The sequence below is a fragment of the Peromyscus leucopus genome, chromosome 5 (assembly GCF_004664715.2).
Source record: "Peromyscus leucopus breed LL Stock chromosome 5, UCI_PerLeu_2.1, whole genome shotgun sequence".
NCBI lineage: Eukaryota > Metazoa > Chordata > Mammalia > Rodentia > Cricetidae > Peromyscus > Peromyscus leucopus.
This window is the reverse complement of record NC_051067.1, coordinates 63,835,091-63,858,005: the sequence shown is the minus strand read 5'-3', so window position 1 is coordinate 63,858,005 and position 22,915 is coordinate 63,835,091. Positions and strand designations below refer to the sequence as shown.

Sequence of the window (22,915 nt, the reverse complement as noted above, 5' to 3'; positions counted from 1 at the left end):
AAAAGCTCCTCGGGTAGGGGTGAGGCCTCATGAGCCTTTTCCCATCGTGATGGAATGTTCACTGGCTAGGTCTTACACAGGTAACCCAAGCTGCTGTGGGCTCCTGAGTGGAATGGTCATGTCATGTCCAAAAGACAGCATTTCATGGCGCTTTTATATGCTTTCTACCTTTTCAGTGGTGTTCCTGGGCCGTGCAGGGTAGGATAGACATGTCCCATGTGGGGCTCAGCACTCAACTGTCACTTGATCAGTTATCATCTCTGCGTTGACTGCTTTTGTCTTTCTTTAGTATCTACTTTTCCCTGAGGTTCAGCTTAGCCGTCACTTTATACAAAAGCTTTCCCAGCTGCCTGCCCTCCCGCCCAAGCATGGTAAGATGCCCCGCTTCTCTCTGATCCTGTGTAGGTGTCTGTTGTATTGGTTTGGTCTCTGCTGTTGGTTGTTCACTGGGTAGTTCAGCCTGGCTTTGAACTGGCAATCCTCTGCCTAACTCTTAGGCACGCACCACCATGCCCAGCCCTCTGCTGTTCTTGACCTCTTATTTGCCTTCATCTTCCACTCCACTGCAGACTCTTTGAGAACAAGAGGCCATTTATTCATTAGCACCTAGTCTATCCTGGAACATTATGGGTACTGGATAATTATTTCCTGAATGAGCGCATGTGATTTTTATAATAAGGCCACATGATGTCAAGAGTCAAGATAAAAAGCATCACCCTGTTTGTGTACAGGGTCAGACAACATCATCTGCTTTAACTGGCCCTAACAAGCCACAGAAACAGGTGAGAGAAACCGTATGCTGAAGCAATCACATCTCAGAAGATCTTTTGTGACTGCATGTCTCATGATGTGCTTCCAAGATTCGTGATGCACAGAGGCCAGTGAAAGGAAAGGGAGTTGGGGCATCCAGAGGTCCGGTGGCATTCGAGTGTGTGCTCTGATGTAATTGATGGTACATGAAGACCTGGGCTTTCCCCCAACAGATATGAAACACTCTTCATGGAGGCATTTTGGTTTCCAGAAGTGGGTATTCCTCAGGTACCCTTGGGGACAAGCTGTCTTTGTGAGTCTGCCCTAGGACTGGTCTGCATGCTTGCATTCTGTATCTTGTATTCCCTGCAGCTCCATGACTTTGCTTCTCTCTGCACATCTCCTTCCTTCTTTTCTCTCTTTGTCAACTGGGTTCTTCCTCCTGTCTCCCCTACCCCCAGCGCCCAGCTCTGGTTTTACATCTGATACAACAGGACTCTTCACACCATGACTTTTCAGCTCTGCATGCCATGTTTTCGTTATCATTGCCCACTATTCAGAGGGGAAGGTAGAAGAAGTAGGTCCAGCTCTCACCCTCTGCTAGAGTGTTGGACTGTTGCTTCACTGGACATCTGCAGCACATCATTAGAGTTCAAAACTCTTTACATCTGTCCCCCACAGGGTCCAGTACCCGTGAGTGGCTTGTCCTCATTAACTGGACTGGCCTCCTTGGTCTGGGGATTGTGGGCCACAGGAACAGGAGATCTGCCTGAGTTCTTTCCCCAGATGTCTCTACACTTCTGCTTTGTGAGGTTGAGAATAACATCACCACTCTTCTTCAGCATGGAAATAATTACTTAGTCATTGCAATACTTCTGCTTAGGATTAAACCACTTTTCTCTTATACTACCTGTATACTCACCTACAAAATCAAAGATTAAAAACCTAATTATTTCAATGGAAAACAGTCCTTTCTGGCTGTGCAATCTCAAATCAGTTGTTTCACTTGCCCGTACTTGGATCTTGTCATCTGTAATTAAGATCACGATGCCCACCCTACTGGTTATTGTGAAGATTAAATGACTATATAAACGGCTTAGCACGTGGGATGCTAAAATAACAGCCTTAAGAGAACAGAGGAGGCTTTCAGAAGGATATAGTGTCTTTAACAGTAGTGCCTAAGATTCCCTCTGCTTCTGAAGACCCTTCGCTACAAGTGGTCCCCAGGCGGGATCCTACTACAAAGGCCATTGGCTGTGGCCCTCTGAGGCTTAGGGTATTTGGTGTCTAATGAAGACCCACTTTTCAGATCTCCTCCATGCAAACTTTAGTTCCCACGTGGCTGCTGGAGTTATAACTGAGTCATTATAGCTGAAAGCATGTCGTCATTGCTGGTGAGGATTCTTAAACAAACCCCAGAGAGATTGAATCTCTACAAATCTCCCACTCCCTCAGGTGTCTGCATGACACAGTGATGTCTTTAAAAGGCCACACTCTACTCTCTTCTTCCAGTACAGAAAAATCTACATAAGAAGTCCCCTGACTTGGTTTGGGGGAACATGGCCAGTCTGCTCTGGTGTGTCAGACACGCTCCCCAGCACCAAGCTCGTTGACGATTATATTAAAAGCTGCATTCCCAGGGTAGGCTCTGCTCAGCCACCACAAGCTTATTCATTATTTATAAACAATTAAAGGGCATGGTTCAAATGAATGCAAGCATCTGGGAAAGTCATTATTCATGTACAAATCTACTCAAGCATTTGTCATTTCCCTGGTGACTTAACATCCTCCCTGTGCCTTGGGACCTCAAATTATATTAAGCAAAGTAGATGCTTAAACTCTTTTATTTAGTTTAATCGTTGGTCTCATTCCACTTGCTCAGATTATTTGGGCTCATTTAAAATTAGCCCTCCTGTCTCCTTGATGCATTAAAATAGGAAGGAGGGAAATTTCTTTTTAGAACCCATTGCATTCTGAGGATGAATGCAAATTATCCTACTATGATTCTTAATGACCCACTATTAACATAGTAGGAAGCCCAGTGCATTAATGCAATGCTACTTTTCACATCATTACTCCTAATGGAACTGTTACCAGGATAATAGCTTGACCTTTAGCTATAGATTCTGATAGCAAAATATATTCTGCTTACTCCATACCTCTATTCCCATAGTGTATCAGCTGTTTTTACATCAATGCAATGTCGTCTTTGGGCCTTGTTCTAAGGTCTCATCTGCGATTGTAATGGAGAGAATAGAATTTCATCTTCAATAGGTAAATTCTAGTTAAAAGCCCCTTTGAAGTTTGGATATAATCCATGAATCAGAATGTCAATAATGTGCCTGGTGGAAGTATTTGTTTGTGTAGGCATTTTTTTTTTTTTTTTTTTTTTTGAGAAGTCTGTGCTGTGCCTTCAAAGATCTTAGTCACGGGCCCAGGGGACAGTGATTTTTCTAGCATTTTTCTATTGAAAGCAGAAAAGTTTTAACTGAAAGAAGAAAAAAATGAGCAGAAGCTGTTGCCTTTTTAAGTGAGTGATGGGCTACTGAGCTCAAGGTTAGATTGTAAGTTCTCGTAGAGTGAGAGAGAGCATCCCCAGCCTTCACTTCGGTTCTCCTACACACCAATGCGGGCACACATGGAGCCCTGCAGGCACTGGCATAGCCCAGGACTACTTTGTTATTTTGGAACCACAACTTGCTAATGTGTGATAATTTGAGCACAAGCATTTCACAATCTAAGAAAAGAGGTTGCTATGGAAATTAATTGTATACATAGCATTATAAGTGGAAAGATGTTTACCTCATTAAGATAGTCTATTCAGTCATTTTTATAGTATGCTTTTCCATATAAGTGAATAGAATGCTAGATACAAACGCATTGTTTTCATAATTTTATTTATTAAAACAGAACTTCAAGCACCTTTTGTCAGTTCTTCAGTTAGTAAATGTTATTGTGAGCATTTGAGTATAATAAAACCTTTTTTATTTAAATAGGTTTGACTAATTAAGACTTCCTGCTAATTCCAATAGGTCATTTTCTAATTAGTCTACATTTTTTGAGTTTCTGTTATTTGTTAACATTAGAAACAAGACTAGGAACTCTATTGATTCATTCACCACATGTTTCTTGAGCTTCTTCACTATACTGGCTACTTGAAGGGCGACAGAGAAATGAAGGAGCTTGTGTAGGAAGTTGAAAGCACATCTCTGCCCGGGAATGTGGCTTGTTTCCTCTGCTCTTTGCTGTCCTTTGCCCTGCGGACCTCCAGTGGGTCACCTGGTTCATGCTGCCCTACTCCTTGATTCTGCTTCCTAACCATCTCCCGCCCCCACTCATGTAAGGCTGCGATGGACCTTTCCATGAAGGCTCTTAGGAGATCTGTACATCTCCCTCCAACAACTTGGTGTGGCTTGGTATGACTCACTCCCCTGAACACATGAAAATCCGTCTGATCCCTGGCCACATGGTGTCAGGAGCTCAGTAGTCATGCCTTTCCCTGCTGCTTGCTAGCCCATGTCACTCAGCATCCTCCCACATCACTCTGCTCTGCATCCCATCAGACTATTCTGAATGTTTCCTTCTACTGTCTAACCCCTGCCTGCCAACCCATTGGTATCTCCACTTACTGGTGTGGGCGGCATCTCAGAGTCTGTCCGTCAGCCCCTCTGTGCTGTCCTTTTCCTAACATCTTCGAGTGCTTTAAGCCCCCATTCTGCTGCTGAAACTGTTCAGCTAATCCTAACCCTAGGCCATCCCTTCCACCTAATAGCCCCCTGTAGACTGCTGCACCCAATTCACTGTTTAGCACCTTACTGCTTGTCCTCAGCCTGTCACTGGCCCGTGGTCAGCAACAATTCCAAACCTTCCCACACTCTTCATCTCCATGGCGCCTCAGCACTGAGCTCACGGAGTCTCTGGAGCCTAGAGCCTCCCGTCTAGAGCCCCTTCTTATCAGCACATCTCCTCATCCTCTGGCTTTCCATCTTGTTTGTAGGTGGCCTCTCTGCTTCAGTCCTATAACCCATCACCTCTAGTTCCTCCAAGATGGCTCCTTGAATCATCCCCACCTTTTCCCCATGTCTTATTTCCATCTGCCACGTTGCCTGCTCACACAGCCTATCAACACCCTTCATCCTTCCTCTCCTCCTCTCCCTGAGTCCAGGCGTTTCAAGAGTGATGTTGGTGGCTACTCCCTCAGTGGCCCTCAGCAGACACTTGCCTAGCCACTGTCTCACTGCGCTCTGGAGCCACTTGTCACCTTGACAAGACTATTCCTGAGTCCCTTGGCTTTGCAGTCATCCTGGTCTTCCTTGTGGGCTTCTCTGCCTCCATCATCTTCTCCTAAGCACTGTCTTCTCCACAGCCTGTGCTCAGCCAGGTGCCTTTCACTCCATATGTCCTCTCTTCTTAAGTTTTTCTGTTCATTGTTTTAACTACCACATATACAGCGGGCTCTTCGTATTCAGTGAGTTCAGCATCCACAGATTGAACCAATCAGGGACTGAAAATACTCAAGGAGGAAAAAAATCCAGCATGTCACACACACATACACAGACATTTACCTTGATGCTGGCAGCATAGCTCAGTGGTAAAGTGCATGTTTTAACATGTCGGCTTTCACTGGACAGTGGTGGTACACACCTTTAAATCCCAACACTTGGGAGGCAGAGGCAGATGGATCTCTTGAGTTCAAGGCCAGCCTGGTCCAAGAGAGAGTTCCAAGAGTATGGACTTTTTTCTCATGATTATTCCCTAAATAACACAACAATACAACAACTTATTTAGTATTGACATTGTATTAGTTAACATTGAGTAATCTAAATTTGATTTAAAGTATATGATGATGGCACAGGTGATGCATCATTTGTAAGATTATCTTCCAGCCAGGCCGTGGTGGCACACACCTTTAATCCTAGCACTCTGGAGGCAGAGACAGGTGAATCTCTGTGAGTTCCAGGCCAGCCTGGTCTACAGAGTGAGATCCAGGACAGGCACCAAAACTACACAGAGAAACCCTGTTTCGAAAAACCAAAAATAAGTAAATAAATAAAATGAAGAAAAAAAAAAAGATTATCTTCCAGGGTCTTGGAACTGATTCCTATAGACGCAGAGATGGCGATGTCCTTGACCCAGCCTCTTTCCCTGCGCTGCTCTGTCTACCTTTCCTCTGGCCACATCATGTGGTTGCTCCACAAACAGTCCACCCAAAGTCTGTGGTGTTCCACCTTTACCTCACCTTCTGTGGTGACTATGTCATGTGTTTTGCCACAGAGTGTCAGTCACCTGCCCTAGATGCTTGATCAACTGGGACAAGTGTTAGCTTCTGAAAGGGAACCCCTCTCCCTGTGGCCTGCAGATCCATCCTGTACACTTGAACTGCTTGCATCTGAGTTCACACACAGTTTTTTTCCTCTTCCTGGTATTTCCTTAGGACATGATTTTAGAAGTAACATTACTGATCAGTGGTGTAACCATTTTATAGATCTCATTAGTTTTATTCTTATTTCTCAAGAAAAAAATCCCATTTTTATGCTAATAGTAATGTTTGATTGGGCCAGGTCACCACAGTTTTGCTATTATCAAATACAGCCTTTTTGACCTTGTTTTTCTAACTTAGGCTAGGTATACAATGTGTGCTTTTCGGTTCTTTGATTTTCCTATTAGTTGAACGTTTTCCCTAGTGTTTTGTACTTCAAATACACTATTGATCTATGGGATTATTGAACTTGCTCTTTTATTTGAGTGCACTCTTTAAAGAACATTCTGAGACATATAATGTGGCCAGATTTTGTAGCTCTTTTAAAATGTTCATTTTTCATTGAATGGGAATTTCAATTTTTGTATAGTTAAATCTGTCAATATTTTCCTGTGCATTTCTTTTGAAAGAGACCTTTTAACACATTGAAATTAGCAACCTTTTAAATATCACAAAGGCAGTGTGCTGGGACTGCTTCCTGACCTCACAGGCACAGACAGCAGCAAGGTAAGAAGGAGAATTGACTAGTGCTCAGGAACAAAGCCCAGGCAGAAATGTTAACTCCACATCTCACGTATTATATGACTTTCCTGGGATCATTTCCTGCCTCTCTTTTGTCCTGCCCTGTGATTCTTAGCACTTAATAGGGCCAGTCTTTCCTCATATCTAATGCAGTATGCAGGGTGTTGATGCCTACCTAGACCGAATCGTAGAATTTCAGCAAGATGGAGAGCAATATTATTTCTATTGAGTACTGAGTTCTTACAGATCAGAGTGAGAACATCTCTGTGCAGTGCTGCATTTGGTTTTGAGTTGACACCACAGACAAAGTCATTTAGCACATTTGCTCAATTCTGTTATGAATGGGCCTGGCAGAGCCACATGAAGCGTTGTCCTCTCTGCCCATCCAACACATGCACACACACAAAGAACAGTTTCCACACAAACTGTTTAGTGTTTCCAGCAGTTTCATGTTAAGCACAAGCCATCATAGATAGCCAGTGATCAGCTGCTCGCCATCTTCACCGAAAGAGCATAGTGCCACTGCAGACCATGTGCCCTGTGGGTCTGGCACCCTTAGAAGTTCACTGCAGGGCTGAGGAAGAAACATGTGGTAGAGCACATGTGCTCGTTCCTAGGATTAATTCCCAGCACCGGCAAAGAAACAACAAAAGACTTGTTTTGTCCTTAGACCATCTTCCTATTTTGTTCTGCATCCTCTTGTTGTTGTTAAGGTATTTAGTAGCATTTCATGTTTTCTTTCAGTCTTTACAGAAAAGTACTGTACTGCGAACCATGTGGATAAACTTCCTGGCCCAAGAGACTGGGTACAGATTCTGCAGGATCAAATTAAACTGGCCAGAAGAAGGTTAAAAAGAGGCTCAGGTATGAATAAGCTGGGAAAGAAGCCATTGTGGAAGTACCTTGTTGAACCCTCCGCCTTTTAAAACACAGTGCTTTCTCTCTCGGGCATTGTGGCATCCTTTGCCTCTTAAAGGAGACGTTCTATGTAATGTGTTCTGGTTGGCTCTAGTGAATTTTGAAAGTTGTCTTAAGATTGAATAGTAAAAATTATGTAGGCCATTTGCTTTTAATAGTATAAGAGGAAAAGATTGCTAATCTCATCTGTGGCCTAATGTGTTTCCCATGCAGAATTGAGTCTTCTGTGGTTTGCTTTTATCTAACTATTGATTTCTGTTTGTTTATATCTACATGAGTTTTTAAGGGACTAATTGCTCAAAGTTTAAAAAGGGGTCGGGGGAGTAGCAGGATGGTCCACGCCTTTAATTCCAGCCCTTGAGCTAGAGACAGAGCTCTCCGTGAGTTTGAGGCCAGCCTGGTCTACAGAGTGAGTTCCAGGACAGCCAGGGCTATGTGGAGGGACCCTGTTTCAAAAATCCAAAATAAGCAAAATTCATCCTGTCAACAATACCACATCAAGTTGGAAGGAACTTAAGCAGTGTGCGTGTGCATGTGTTTGTGCGTGCGCGCGTACATGTGAGCATGTTTGAAACTTGAGAGTTGGCAGCTTGGCAGCTATTTTTCTAGGCAAAGAGAATACCAGTTGAATTGTGACTATATAGATTCGGTCATCGAAGTCTCAGCCTCCCAAATCTGACTGCGTATACCACCTTACCAGTTAGAAATCCCTTTGGGGTCAGTTTTCTCTATCATCCGAGAATAGTTATCTCTACTAGATCACAAGTCTCTAGGTTTTATTTCTAAATTTCATGTAAATTAGTATACCTGTTATAAAAAAAAAAATAGGGAGATTTCTCAAAAACAGTAAAAATAGGGTCTCAGGGAGATAGCTCTGTTGGTAATTTATTGACCTTGTAAGCACAAGGAGTTAAGTTCCCAGAACCCATATAAGAAAATAAGTAAATAATAAAGCATGTCCTTGTAATCTCAGCACTGGATCCATAGGGCGGGCTGGCCGGCCATCTTAGCCCACTTGATGAGTTCCAAGCCAGTGAGAGACAGCACCTGAATAACAATACCTGAGGTTGTCCTCTGGTGCCACACACACACACACACACACACACACACACAAAAAAAAAAAAAAAAAATTAATAAAAGTATATTCCTGTGTTCATGGAGGCATTTTCCTAACAGCTTCTAAAACATAGAATTAACATCAGCATCCACTTTACCAGATCATTGATAAAGAAAATGTGCTGTGTATACGTACGTACGTACGTATCTTCTAAAAGAAGGAATGCCCTGGTTTGCATCACCATGGGGAACATTATGTTAAGGATAGTGAACGGGCACAGAAATGCAGGTACCACGGACTTGCACTGAGGAATCTGAAGAAGCTGGACTCACAGAAGCAGAGCAGAGAGAGTGATGGTCAGTCACCAAGAGCCTGGGGGTCTGGGAGGATGTTGGGCAAAGGAACAGCATTTCAGTTAGACAAAAGGAGTGAGAGTGATTATGTGACGTCATGACTCACAGGGTTATTTATAATATCCTTGAAAATAATTGAGCTCATATCATGTATTTTCTTAAAAGTATGTGAATGATACATAGATTAATTCTCACATTTACCATTCTACATGTGTATGATTTCAAAAATGCCATGTTGTATATCATAAATATGCATGTTTTTTATATTAAAAGAGAATTTATTAGGTTTGCTTCCATAATATGTTTAGAATGGTTCAACAGTAGAGAGTCTCAGAACCCAATGGTTATTCGGTCCTTGGGGCTAGGTTCCCCTCCCCCACCCCCACATCCACTCTGCCCTCATAGTCCTACTCTGAATGAAGGTTGGGGATTCCCAGAGAGCATCTCTTCCCTAATCAACATGAGAATCCTAAAGAAGCTGTTTCTAACGTCAGCAAAAGGAGTCAGCACCAGCAGCAGCAGCAGCAAGGTAGATGAATTCCCCAGTGAGAGCAAAGGCCAAGAGAGGAAAAAAACTTTCCTCTTGTGTCTTTTATCCAAGCAGCTACTAGAAAGTTCTGCCCACATTCAGAGTGGATCTTCCCACATAATTAAGGCAGTCTCCCACAGGCCACATCATCTTAACAGTGCCTTGAGATTCTTCCCAAGCTCATCTAGGTGTGTCACGTTGATAGTTCAAGCTAACACGACACTCATGAACTAGTATTTGGCCTCCTGCAGAAAGGAACTGCCCTGACACATGAACTTAGTTTATGTCTTTTTTATTATTATTAAATTTATTGCATGATTTTTATTTGTCAAATGAAAATGAAGTCCAGATCACCTTTACAGCAGGCCTTGGGGATCTGCGTGGCTGGAGCGTTAGACAGTTTGGAAGGTAGACTTGGGGACTGAGGTGCTCCTCATTTAAGATGCTGTGGAGGTGTGTGAGGGCACACTCCGCATCTCTGAGTCTTTGATGCTGCCATAGCAGAACAACTGAGTCTGTTCGTTCTAATGAACAGAAGTTTATTGGCTCACAGTTCTGGAGGCTGGAAACCTAAGGCTGAGGGCTTTCTTGCTGCATCAGCCCATGAAAGAAAGGCGCAGAGAAAGTGAGAGAGAGGGGAAGGGAGGACAAACTCACCCTTCCTCGGTGGCAGGGTTGCGTCCTGGCCACCTCTCATCAGACTTCTCCCAGCACTGCTATCTAAGGATTGAGCCTCCAGCACCTCATCTTTGGGGGACACATTCAGACCATAGCAATCTGTAACAGGTGCTTGTTAGTTGAATCCTTCCCAGTACAGCCCTGTCTCCGGCCTCGGACTCGACAGCCAAGATGGCCTTCTCTGTGGTACTAAACCTGGCTGCTCTCTCCCACCCTTCACAAGCACTGCAGAGCCTCCCTTCTCCTGAAACCTTCGGTAGAGGCTCCAGCACACTGACTTCTGTCGCCTGTAGGGTCCCTTTCCTGTCCCCTGGATGATGAACTCCTCAAAAGAGCAGGGTCTGCTTCTAAGTCATGTTTGTGTCCCACATGACAGTGTGAGCCAGGGCTGACTCTCAAGAAATATTTGAGTGAATCAAGAACACGTCAGTAATTACAAAAAGAAAGACACAGCGGTCCACAACAAACACCTTGTTTTCCTGGTCAGAAGAGGAAATCCTGCAGAGTAGTGTAGGAAGTAGTTTCTCACTTACGGTTCAAATGTTGATTCCGTTCCCTGTAGACCATGGGCAGCAGTGTCCTGAACTCTGCCCCCTGGAGGAAAGTCCTTCAGACCCCTAGTGTCGCTTCATGGCGTCATCTCAGAATCCTCCTAGTTCTGCTTCGTCAGCACTTTCTCACTTCCTTCTCCGGTTCAGCTTTTATACTTCCTTTCCGGTCTCTTTTCTTCTCCCGTCCTCCCCCAGAGATTCAGAGTCTCACATCCCGTGGACTCACCTCATCCAGGAGATGAACCTCCTAACATGACTTTCCACTCGGGTGCATGCTTCTGCCCTAAGTCACATCACAAAAGCCCCTCCCCTGTAGTACTTGATACCCATCTCCCACCCCTGGGAGGGACTAAGACAGGAATAGGAAGGAAAGAAGAAGAAAGGAAGGAGGAAATGCACAGGTGAGAGACCCGTAAGTGGCCCCATTGGATCGACCCAGTATTAGTCCTGACTGGGCAGTGATGTGTTCCTTCAGTTTTATAGGCAGGCAGGTTTCAAGCCTTGGGCCTGAGTGGCACCTGTGCCAGTAAGTATGAAGTTGGTTTGTGTTTCCTAGCTTCTGCCTTGAACGGCTCAGCTGTTGGATATGTAAGGACTTCATCCATGTGCATCTGAAAGGAGAAATTGTTGGCCCAAAATACAAAAACACCAAATATTCAGATTTGAGAGAAATATAAACATGTCATGAGGAAGAGAGATAAATCTAGTATCAGCAAGCCAAAAGCAAGAGAGGACCAGCGATCCACAAGTCAGCCCCCTTACTGCCTCTGCCACACCCTGCTGCCAGATGCGTACTGACTTCAGATGTCTCCATAGGCAAGCAACTACCTGCGCATGCGGCTGCTCCCTTTCCATTTCCTGGGGACTGGTGAGAATGAACAGGAAACTGTGAGAATTGTGTCAGCTTCTTGAGATTTTTGTTTGTTTGTCAAGACAGGATTTCTCTATGTAGCTTTGGCGCCTGACCTGGAACTCATTCTGTAGCCCAGGCTGCCCTCAAACTCACAGAGATCCGTCTGCTTTTACCTCCCGAGTGCTGGGATTAAAGGCGTAAGCCACCATGGCCCAGATCACTCCTTGGGATTTTAAGGAAAAGGAAGTATCTGGACCCAGACTAATGATGCTCCTAGCTACAACACTACAGGACTGCCTGGAAAAAGACAGGGTTTTTGTGTCCCAGGGCTGGCACCTCTGGAGGAAAAGAAAGTCCTGTCGGACCTAAAAATGGTCCATTTTAAGAAAATCTGTAAAGGCGGGAATCATAGAAAGTCAGGACACTGGAGAAGGCTATTCCTATGGAAAAGAGATGCACAGTCCTGCTGCACCACAAGGTGAAAATAGTTCTCCATGTCACCTGTGTGGGTTTCTCATCACTGTGACCAAGCACATGACAAAGGGCACTCAAGGGAGGCTCTGTTTGGGTTCGGTTTGAAGAGATGTAGTCCATCTTGATGAGGAAGGCGACTTTCTGATGGCAGGAATGTCACTGGGACTCCTCATCTCCTCACATCTCTGCAAAACAGAAAGTAGAGCCGCTCCGGTTGGAACCAGGAAACCAGGCCCAGGCTCTAGCCCATCAGCCTACTCCCAATTACCTCCTTCTGCCAGCCAGGCCTCCTAAAGGTGTCACAGCCTCCCAAAACAGGACTACCAGCTAGGAAGCAAGTATTCAGACACAGGAGGCCAGTGCGGGGCAGGGGGCTGCAGACCTGAATCCTTCCTTTGTCAGATGCTGAGACCAAGGTCAAGGTCCTGGTCTCTCTTGCCTTTCCACTCTTCACACCAGCACACACATCTGCACACGGAAGGGACGCGCCCCTGCATTTCCCTCCATCCTTACTCCCACACTGGCCAGTGACTATTTCTTAAGCATCACAGCATTTCTGTTAATAATTTGCGTCCCAAATGTACACACACACACACACACACACACACACACACACACACACACACACACACACACCTGTTTCTTCAGAAAGAGACCTAAACTGCTGCATGCTCCCTAACTCCCCCTTTCCTATGGAAGCCCTTCACTGCTTAGCTCTGGAGATTGACTTGAGACATCAGCGCAAGGATATGACTTGAGACATTGGAACATTTGATCAGCAGGTTTACACACACACATGCTCTACCTGGACATTTATGATGTGTTGAGTAGACTGTCTTAACCACTGAGAAGGAAGGTGCCTCTAAGAAAGAACCACCCTGACATCTAGGCCAAACTAGATCAAAGGATGGCACCCCAGCCATGGCAGACAGAGTTTGTTTCTGTGTGTGAAACACTGGTCCACTTCCTCTATAGCACAAAGCTGAGTGAGACTCCAGCAACAGATGAGAACCACTTGCCCTTCCTGAATGAGGCCAGGCTCTAGAATGTGACTGGCTCTGGGATTTTCATCTTGATTATTTCCCATCAAAATGATAATACAGTGTGTTAAAGGTATTCCACAACTTCCACAGCCTTATTTATCATCCTTGGCTCAGTTCCTAGAACTGGGTCCAGACTCTGACCAGACGGAGCTAATCAGCTCACCACATAGGGAAGCCTGTGCTGCCTGGAGGAGAAAGCGATGTCCCACACGCCTGGAAAGGTCGTTATGCAAATCCAAACAAATTCATTTGGGGCTCTCATCACACATAATAATTTTTTTCTATAACTAGAATTCCGTTCCTGGTGTGGATTTTTATCATCTTTATTAGATTACTTCCTCAGAGCTGAAATCACAATTTATTGTTTGTGTTAGATCTAGGGGTAAAGCTGTCACTGCTACTAAATTTTTATTGGACTTGCTCAGTCTTTTCCAAATTTTACAACTTGATCATCGCCAGAGAAGAGAGGCTGTGAGCTTGTTGTTACAGACGGGTGTTATAATTAACACCCTGATGTTCTTCACCCATGACACTTGCCCTGCACATGCAGCCAGTATATATGAATTTATATGGTTTACATATATTTAGGTTATACATTCTGACAAAATATATAACCTAAGTATATGTAAACTATATATGTTCTGTTCTGTCAAAAGCACATGATCGTGGAGGTTTGCATATAAAAAGTATGGGTAGGGCTGGAGAGATGGCTCAGAGGTTAAGAGCACTGGCTGCTCTTCCAGAGGTCCTGAATTCAATTCCCAGCAACCACATGACGGCTCACAAAAAATATGGGTAGGAGCTGGAGAGATGACTCAGCAATTAACACCATGGCTGCTCTTCCAGAGAACCTGGGTTCAATTCCCAGACCTCCACAGTGGCTCACAACAGGCTGTAACTCCAGTTCCCGGAGCTCCCCTGCCCTCTTCTGCCCTCCACAGGCCCCGGTACACAAGTGTTTCATGGACATACATGCAAGCAAAACACTAATAAACAAAATTGTTAAATATATTTTTTTTAAGTAAGAGTAGCTGAATTACAAAGGAAGGCCACCTCAGACCCCAAACTAATTTTTGTCAAAACTAAACGAAAAGCAGACGTATGTTAAGGTAGAAGAAGTTACTAAAATAAAAAGTGAACTAGAATTTGAAGACTTTAAAAAACTAGCTTGTAACTGCACATGGGCTGTATATGTATTATTAAGAGCCAGAGATTGAGAGTCCAGACTTGAAGCCCATTCTTACCTTTGGCATTGTCCCTTACTAGCCATAATTTAGTTTCCTCACCTCTGATTCCTATATTAAACCAAGCATAGCATCAGACATACCCCATAAGACTTTCTATCAGTCAGATTACAAATTGCACATAAAGTACTCAATTATTATTGAGGCCATTTATTATTACTGAAGAATTTTTAAGCTCTGCTAATAAGACAACTACGATGTAAACCACCTGCCTTTCTGCTTCATTGAAACCAGTCAGAAGGAAATGATGATTTCTAAATAGAAAAGGCATTCATTGTTTCTTAACATATAAAAAGTTTTTTTTTCAAAAACCCTAAGAACCAAGCTAAGGAACTGGATCCATGGGTAAAGTGTTTGCTGCACAAGCAGGAAAACTTGGGTTCGGATCCTCAGCAGCACCCTTATAAAGCAGCAAGGTGTGATGGTGCACATCTGTAACGCCAGCACTTAGATGCTGGTAGATGCGGGCAGATCCCAGGGCTCACTGACTGGCCAGTCTAGCTAAAACTGCTAGCTACAGGTTCAGTAAGAGAACTTATCCCAAAAATTAATGTCAAGAGTGACAGAGGAAGACACGTGACAACCTGGGGTCTCCGTGTGTTCAAGGGCATGTATGCACACATGTGCACACACAGAGTCCAGCCAGAATACCTAATGCCTTTTATCCAGAGAATTTTGGTACGTCTGACAAATTTTCTGTGAATCACCTTACCCAGCTATTAAATATTATCAACATCATTTTTAATAGTTTCTACTCCAATCACAATTGGCTGTGACTATTCCATGTCTTCTCTGTTTTCTTTCTGGTAAATCACATGGGCCAGCAGACACTGATGCCAGATCTACTCACCTAAGGACAAGATATTAGAGACTAAACTAGAGGTAGACCGCTTGGAACGTTTCTGACTGTGTCTGTCCTGGTGTGTTTAAAGCACCAACAGTGAAATCGAGAATATAGCACTGCTCTGGCTTTCCTGCCATCTCCACACAGCAAGGTGGAGCAAAAGGCAGCCTCAGGGCACACAGTGCAGTCAGCAGGGGCTTTGGAGGGGTGCAGAAAGGATATAGAGGATGCCACCAGAATGATCCCAGTAGCCATATGTGAATGCTTCCTCTGTCCCTAGTATGTGAGGAAAGGCTCATTCCCTTGAGTTACCAGGAGACTTATAAACTGCTTCTCTTTACATTTAATAGAAGGTTTGTGTGAGTGTGTGAGTGTGTGTGTGTGTGTGTGTGTGTGTGTGTGTGTGTGTGTGTGTGAAGGATCACACTTTGCAAAACCATTAAGGAGACTGAAACATCAGAAGAGCAAGGCTTGCATTTTAAATCACAATAGAGAGGAATCTTTTGAAGAAATACAGATTTTTCTCTCCATGGTTTTCCTTATGACTAAATGGATCCAAGAGTTGGACTGACAGCTCCAGAACCAGGCATCTCCAAAGAAAGTTCATTCTGAGAATTCCAACTATGAGTGGCTTGGGGGGTTGTGTGGGCTGGGTGTGTGTGAAAATTACAATTCTACCTACTGGAGGCAGTAAGTTAAGTGCCTCCAGTGTGTGGTCGAACAATCCATCCACTGCTGCTTGGAGGTTTAAGCGTATGAGAATAAGACAGAATGAACTGAAATCACCCATGATTGACAAAATAAGGTCAGGGAGTTTTCAAGTTTTACTACAGGAAGGTTGACTTCCTGTCATGATCATCCAAACGAAATTGTGTTTAAATAATGATGCTCAAACCTGTAATGTGAACCGAGCCAAGTGAGTGGTGAAAAGAAAGATGAAAGGCACTGTGTACACTGGAGTCTCTTTAATTGTGTTCCTGTATTCAGCAAAATGAATGTGCTCCCTACAACTAATGAGATTTGTGTTTTATGTTTGTAACCAGCAGAGGCAGCTGACGGTGATGAAAGACTGGACGGCATTTCTCTACCACCAACAGGTAAAACACATTTCCATTTCATCGCCCGCTGCAAGGAAACATTTGCATTGAAAATGCTCTTACCATTAGGGATGCAAGGGCTTGAGCAAGCTGCTTCTGGAATAGGCCCAGGCCCTCACAGTCCCCAGTTTCTTGGAGGCCTAGGTTCAGAGCTGTTTTTACATTAGATATGAAATGCCATGTTTTTCTCACACCCTATTTCATATTCATAAAAATCTTAGAAATGTGAATCCTAAGGCATTAAAAGGCATTTTTAATATAAAACAACATTTAGCTTTAAACCAGGATTGTCAACTTCGTGTGACCAAATTCAGGCCCATTTTGTCTTACTCCACCAAAAGGCCTTTGAGAGGCATGCCTCCGCACTCTTGGCTTAGTAACTCCTGTGTTAAGTGTGATTGAACAAGTCAGCCCATCCGGTGTGGATGGCTCACTCCTGGTATTTGAACCAGATCAGAAAATGCAACAGAGCACTGAAGCATTTGCTGCATACTTGTGTTCAACTGTGGGCTTGATTGTGACCTCATCACAAGACTCTGGTGTGATGCCTCTGACCCTGACTTCCTGCCTGTGTATGAGTTCACACCCAAGAGTAAAAGAGTAGGTGCCTGATCAGTGAGCCATGTGTCAAACCATGTATCCCTCACTTAGTCCCGGGACTCCCTATTCGTTGCCCTTCAAAGATTCTCTGAATATTCCATCCATAAAATCCAGACAATACAAACAAACCTTGAGCTATAAAAATTTTAAAAAAATAAATAAATAAATAAATAAGCTCAATTCAGTGGGTTTTTTGTTTTGTCTGTTTTTCCTAGATCTGGGGCAGTGAGACTTGAATTAAACTGAGAAAATATGAATGAAGTATGTAGTATATTTTCAGGAACTCTTGGTGGAGTCCTGGTGGTCACATGGTCTTAATAACATGGGTCTTGGGGTGTTCACTAAAGTGAAGCTCATAGGTAAACTCAGAGTTGACAGAAACCCCAGCCATGTAAATTACACCTTGCTTCTCTGCCTTGAGTAGCCAAATAACAGATCAATGGACAGATCAATGAAATGAGCCACAATAGTGCACAGAATGTCTACGTATATCTAGTTCCTAGGATCTTCTTCTTATTTCTCACTTCGTTTGTCTGTGTTTCCGTACTTGTGAGTGGAGGGAGTAGAATATGTGATCTCTGTTGTTCCTTACCACCCTCTGAGTACCAGGACAACTCATACTGACAATTCTTCTATCATCTTTGACCCATTCCCAGCAGGTGAAGGAAATACTAATATAATGATGAAATTATGGCTCAGGGGCCTTGAAGAGGAATGTCATACTTTCTAGTTGTCCCTTGGGCATCTGCAGCAGCTGTCCTGTGTCACATGACATAGTGGGCTCTTGCTTTATTATTGAAGACTGTGCATCTTGCAAATATACCTTTGCATTTAACTGTTTGAAGATTGAGGCAGAGATATTTCAGAGGAAAAGACAGCCCAGGGATGCTAGAGGAGTTTCACAGGACTGACAAGCTGCAAAGGAATCTGAAAATGAAGGGTGTAGTCAGAAGTCTCTGTCCTGCCAGCAACTTCCAAATACCCAGCAGCTGCTTCCCGAACTACCACACAGAGGCTTTTACTAATTACAAATGCTCAGGCTTATTACTGACTAGCTCTTACACTTAAATTAACCCATAATTCTTATCTATGTTTAGCCGCATGGCTTGGTACTTTTTCTAAGTATGACATTCTTGTCTTGCTTCCTCTGCATCTGCCCGGCAACTCCTGACTCCACCCTTCCTCTTCCCAGAATTCTTAGTTTGATTGCCCCACCTATACTTCCTGCCTGGCTACTGGCCAATCAACATTTTATTACACCAATTCAAGTGACAAATCTTTACAGTGTACAGGAGCATTATTCCTGTACAGAAGGGAACTTGGGAGCTCATCTGGACCAATCCCTCCTTTTTATCCAGCCCTTTTATTTTCCAGGGAAAAAAGCCCGAGGCCCAGAAACATTAAATGACTTTTCCAAGGTGTCACAGCTGGTGATAGCATGGCTGAGCCCAGTCTCCTCAACTCCCAGCCATTATAGCATAGGGCTTTCTTATACCTAACCCCAAACCAGCTTTCTCGGTATTTCTTAAAGACCCTGGGAGACGATGGGCGTGCAGTCCCATTAGGGTTCTGTTTTTAGTGCTTCGGTCTTCACATTACAATGTTTGGCATCAGTCTACCTAAAGTTCACTCCAGTGTAGCTCATTTCTTCACTTCCTTTCTTAAGTTCTGTTGAGACTCAGAGGTGATAAAGAAGGAAGTAGACTATTGATAGATACAGATACAAACTACTGAACAGCATGTTTTTTAAAGTATTTATCACTTTGGAAGAAGGGGGAAAGAGGTCATAGATTGGTTCTTAAATTTTGAGTATCAAATAATCTTGATAGCACACTTCATGGTTGCCTTCTAAAGTAAAATCCACAATGTGGCCCGGTTGCTATGGTTACAGTGTTGCTGCACATCACCCCTCCACACGCTCTGACACGGCCATCCAAAGCAGTAGACCCCTGTCGTGTACACATAGTTGCAATGGCTCAGCCTCACCCGCAGACCTGTGGAAACAACACATTCAGACCACATCCCCAGCTCCTCATTCATCTGAGCTGACAGAAGTTGATCCTTCGTGAAGATTCAGTGGTGCTCTTTTACTTTAAATGTCCTTTTGCCCCTTTAAATCAAGGAGAGATGAGGGAAGATGTTGCTGTGAGCCTGTAACGATCAGGGCAGAATTATATTCAGTCAGTCAGATGGCCTTTGTTTCCAGCTACAGTTAAGCCTCAAAAGGGGCCTCATGTAGCCCAGGCTAGCCTCTGGCTTTGCGTTCCTGATCCTCTTACCCCACCTCCTGAGGGCTGGGACACAGGCATGGACATCACACCCTGCTGAAATGTGTTAACCTGTTCTGTGAGCCTTGGTAGCAGCAGTCAGCACCGTCCTGGGGTCTGATGCAGCCCTCAGACGGGGCGGGACAGAGGCAACTACTTGCACACTGTGGCATAGATGTGGAGGAGCGGTCCATCAGGAACTGCTTCCAGAATCTGGGAACAATTGACGTTTAAAGAAAAAGTGTGTAAAGTCAAATCAAAGTGGTTCCTTTTCAGTTTGAAGATTGGGCCTCTGGATTTGACAGGGTAACGTTTGTCTGAACTTAGCAATTTACATTATCAAGCAGCGTTCTTTTGTGGGTTTTGTGTTTTAGAAAGCGTGAGTAAGAAAATGTACATAATATTACTACTCAGAGACACTGTTAGTGCTGTTTCCCTACATTCAACTTTTCTCTATTTCGTTTATTTATCTAATGGAGATCAAATACATGGAGTTTGTCCTCTGAGTTCTTTGAGTTTCACCTAAGCATTTTCTCCCACTCTATCCAAGTCTGCACACACATTACTAGCTATTGAATATTGTTTTCAGGTAAGTCATAGTTAGCTATTTTCTATTGCTGGACAATACTTCACTAATGGTAATATATAGTCATGGGCTTTCTTGTTTTAAAATCATCAAAAATTCCTAATTCTTGAGATCATTCATTTAGCACAGTTAAAGCTGATGCTTTAGTGACTTAACTGGACAGCACAGGTGTGTACCCACCCCCATCCTTCCCCACCCAGCCCCGGCTGTGGGGGAAAATGCACAGCTCTGCCTTGGAGACACAGCTCCCTCATTGTGTTGTCTTTGTCGTAGGTAATGTGTTTGTCGCCAGGAGAGAGACCGTGGAGGACCCCGAGCCAGGTTCCATCGCCTAGACTTGGATTGTAGCACACTCTTGCATTTTCTCAAAGGTCCACGGAGGAGTTGAGGTTCCTGCAGTGTGGGTGTTCTGTGGTGGCTTGTCCTGTCTGAATAATTTCTTTGTAACATGTGGTATCACAACTCCAATTTGGCATAATCTTTTCTTAAAAGAAACCATGCTTAGAGTTGTTACCTTTTAAAAGTCCAGCGTGTGTGACCCATCATAAAGAAGCAGTTCTCTTCCCGTTTTTATTCATTCATAGTCTCTGCCTGATACAGTCTTTTTAAACATATTTATTTGATTGTAAATGCGTAGCTGCATGCAGAGGAAACCTCCTCTTTCCAGGACTGACGGTGGTTACGAAGCAGCCCTAACTAACCCTTCAGCTTAGAGAAGGAAAGGCCGTTCTGGGCGATGGGATAGCTCTGACCTGGTCTGTGAAGTCCTGTATGACGTCAGTCATAGTAACCCAAAACAGTCCTTCAGAACTGAAGTACCAATGAGGTAGGAGTTTTTAGGAAATAAAGCACTTTCACATAATTATGATGATGTAGTTGCAAAAAAGTGAAAGTAACCAGCCGCCAAGCGGTTGAATCCGGTTTAAACGGAGTGGCTTTGACCCTGTGTTCATGTTCATTCTAGAGCTTATTTGGTCCCTCATACACTTGCCTTCCACTTTACGTAAAACTAAATATGAGAAAAATCTGGGTTTATTTTAAAGAAATCTTTGCTGTGTGGATATTTGTTTTACAGAAATATTTACCTCCACATTTGTTTTGCTAGTGAAATAGTGCATTGAAAATACCACTCATTTAGAAAACCTCGCATTTACACCTTATTTATCATGTAAAGCAAATTGCCTTGAATCTTGGGCACTTGACACAGAAAGCCAAAATTGCCATAAAAGTCATGTATGTGACTGTCAATCCACCAAACCCCAGGGATAAAAACTTCCATGCCAGACACTTAGCCTTTGCCGAGTGTTCGTTTCAGCCGCAGGTTAGAACCACCAGTTAACGCTGCTGGGGCTGAGCCCCCCCACCCCCCCTGCTTTGCCTGACAGAACTGAGAAGTAGGGATGCGGTTGCCTGGGGTCAGGTCACCCTTCGTGGCCAGCTGGACATAGAACCTAGACCTCCAGTGTACCGTGTTACCTCATACTGAACATGTACTACTGAAGATCGGAGGACTAGGGCAGTACTCCACTGAGACCAGCTAATCAATGAAGATGGTGTGTGATATCCCTGGAATGTGACAACATGTGATTTTAGGTGTTGCTTGTAGTCCATTTAGCAACTAGACAGCAACATCTCATATGTGTTCCTTCTATGTCTCCTTCTTTGGAAGCAACAGGGACAGCTTGGAAATTTCCCATCACATCCTTCAGTTACTGATTTATGTTTCCAGCCGGTCCTAAACCCTTTGTTTTATTGAGTGGACTGATGAGTGGCAGACATACCAGGACTTTCATTTAATTCTGCAACAGTTCCTGAAAGGAAAAAAAAAGTCTTCTGCCTCCTAGAATGAAATACTCCTCAAGGGAATAGAGAAGCTGAATTAGTACCCTTCAGACTATGAAATGGTGGTGAATTTGTTTTCAGTACAGGGAGAACATGTACTCACCACTGTAGGCCTGATCAATATGCACTGTAAACCTTCAGAACACACTTCCTTCGGAGCCTCAGTGACAGCGTGGAGTTCATGGTACTTGAGGAGGGTGGGCATCGTTCAACTCACAGATACGTGCAATGGATTCACAAATTGGAAAGGCAGATCAAAACTGCAACAGTAAAATCATACTTTTTAAGTTTAAATTGTATTTGTGTTAACCTACTGTGACTACTGTTCAGCTTTGTTCAGAAACCCCTTTTATAGGCTTTCTTAGCAAAAAAAAAAAAAGGTCCATATCTATGGATGTGTCTCAACCTTCTTTCTGTACATATGTTTTATTAATATGTAAATATTCAGATTTTTTAAAATTACTATGTTCTTTTAAAAAGAATTCAATGCAAAGCTAGTTGTGAAAATGGTGTGTAACACTGTGTTGTGATATCAACTCCCAAGATGCCCTTTATGTCCATTCTGGAAAAATAAAATTACTTTAATTGAATGCACGTGTGTCTTGCTTGCATCCCAGTCTTCTGTGTTTATGAAGTCTATGCTGTTCATTAATTAAAAGGTATTTATGAATATTCTGATGATTTTTCTTAGGAACTATGCCTCTGTGGAAAATTATGTTTACAAATAATGCAAACAGATTTCTAGCAGAGTGAGAGTCTGGTAGATGTTAGAGTCACAGCTCTGTCTGGCAGTCGGATCAATGGCTACAGCAAGTCCCGCTGAAACACTCGGGCATTAAGTAGTGAGAGGCTCAAAGCCTAATTTTAAATGAATTAGGTAGCCTTTTAATCTTCACTTAAAAGGTTAAGCCCTGCTTCTATGGAAACAACACACCAGAAGGCCAAATCAATCTCTGCCAGTGTGTAAAGTGGCAGCTAAAGCGGACTGTGCTGTTCTCTTCTCTCAGCACAGGGGGCGCTGTGCCTCGCTTGGGACTGCTCCAGTCTTGTGCCCAAGTGCATACTCAGTCCCCTGCCCAGAGCATGTGGCACTCCCAGGCTGGGATCTGGCTCCACTGGGGATTTACTTCAGGGTCTGTTCCAAGAAGAGGCCTTTGAGCTGTTTAGAACTGGAGTGGTGACTTGTGGCGGCAAGGGGTAGCTGTTGCTAAGAACACAGCTGGACCGG

General features: G+C 43.7%; 1 protein-coding gene across 2 annotated transcripts in view; it reads left to right on the top strand.

The window, feature by feature from the left end:
• Window positions 1-22,277, top strand: part of Bend7 (BEN domain containing 7) — an 86,023-nt gene extending 63,746 nt beyond the window's left edge. For both annotated transcript variants that reach the window (XM_028895094.2, XM_028895091.2), the window contains 3 exons: window positions 7,496-7,615; window positions 16,339-16,392; window positions 20,119-22,277. In XM_028895094.2, coding sequence (XP_028750927.1) covers window positions 7,496-7,615; window positions 16,339-16,392; window positions 20,119-20,180 — 236 coding nt within the window. In that variant the 3' untranslated portion in view covers window positions 20,181-22,277. The remainder of the gene's footprint in view (window positions 1-7,495; window positions 7,616-16,338; window positions 16,393-20,118) is intronic.
• Window positions 22,278-22,915: the final 638 nt, after the last annotated feature.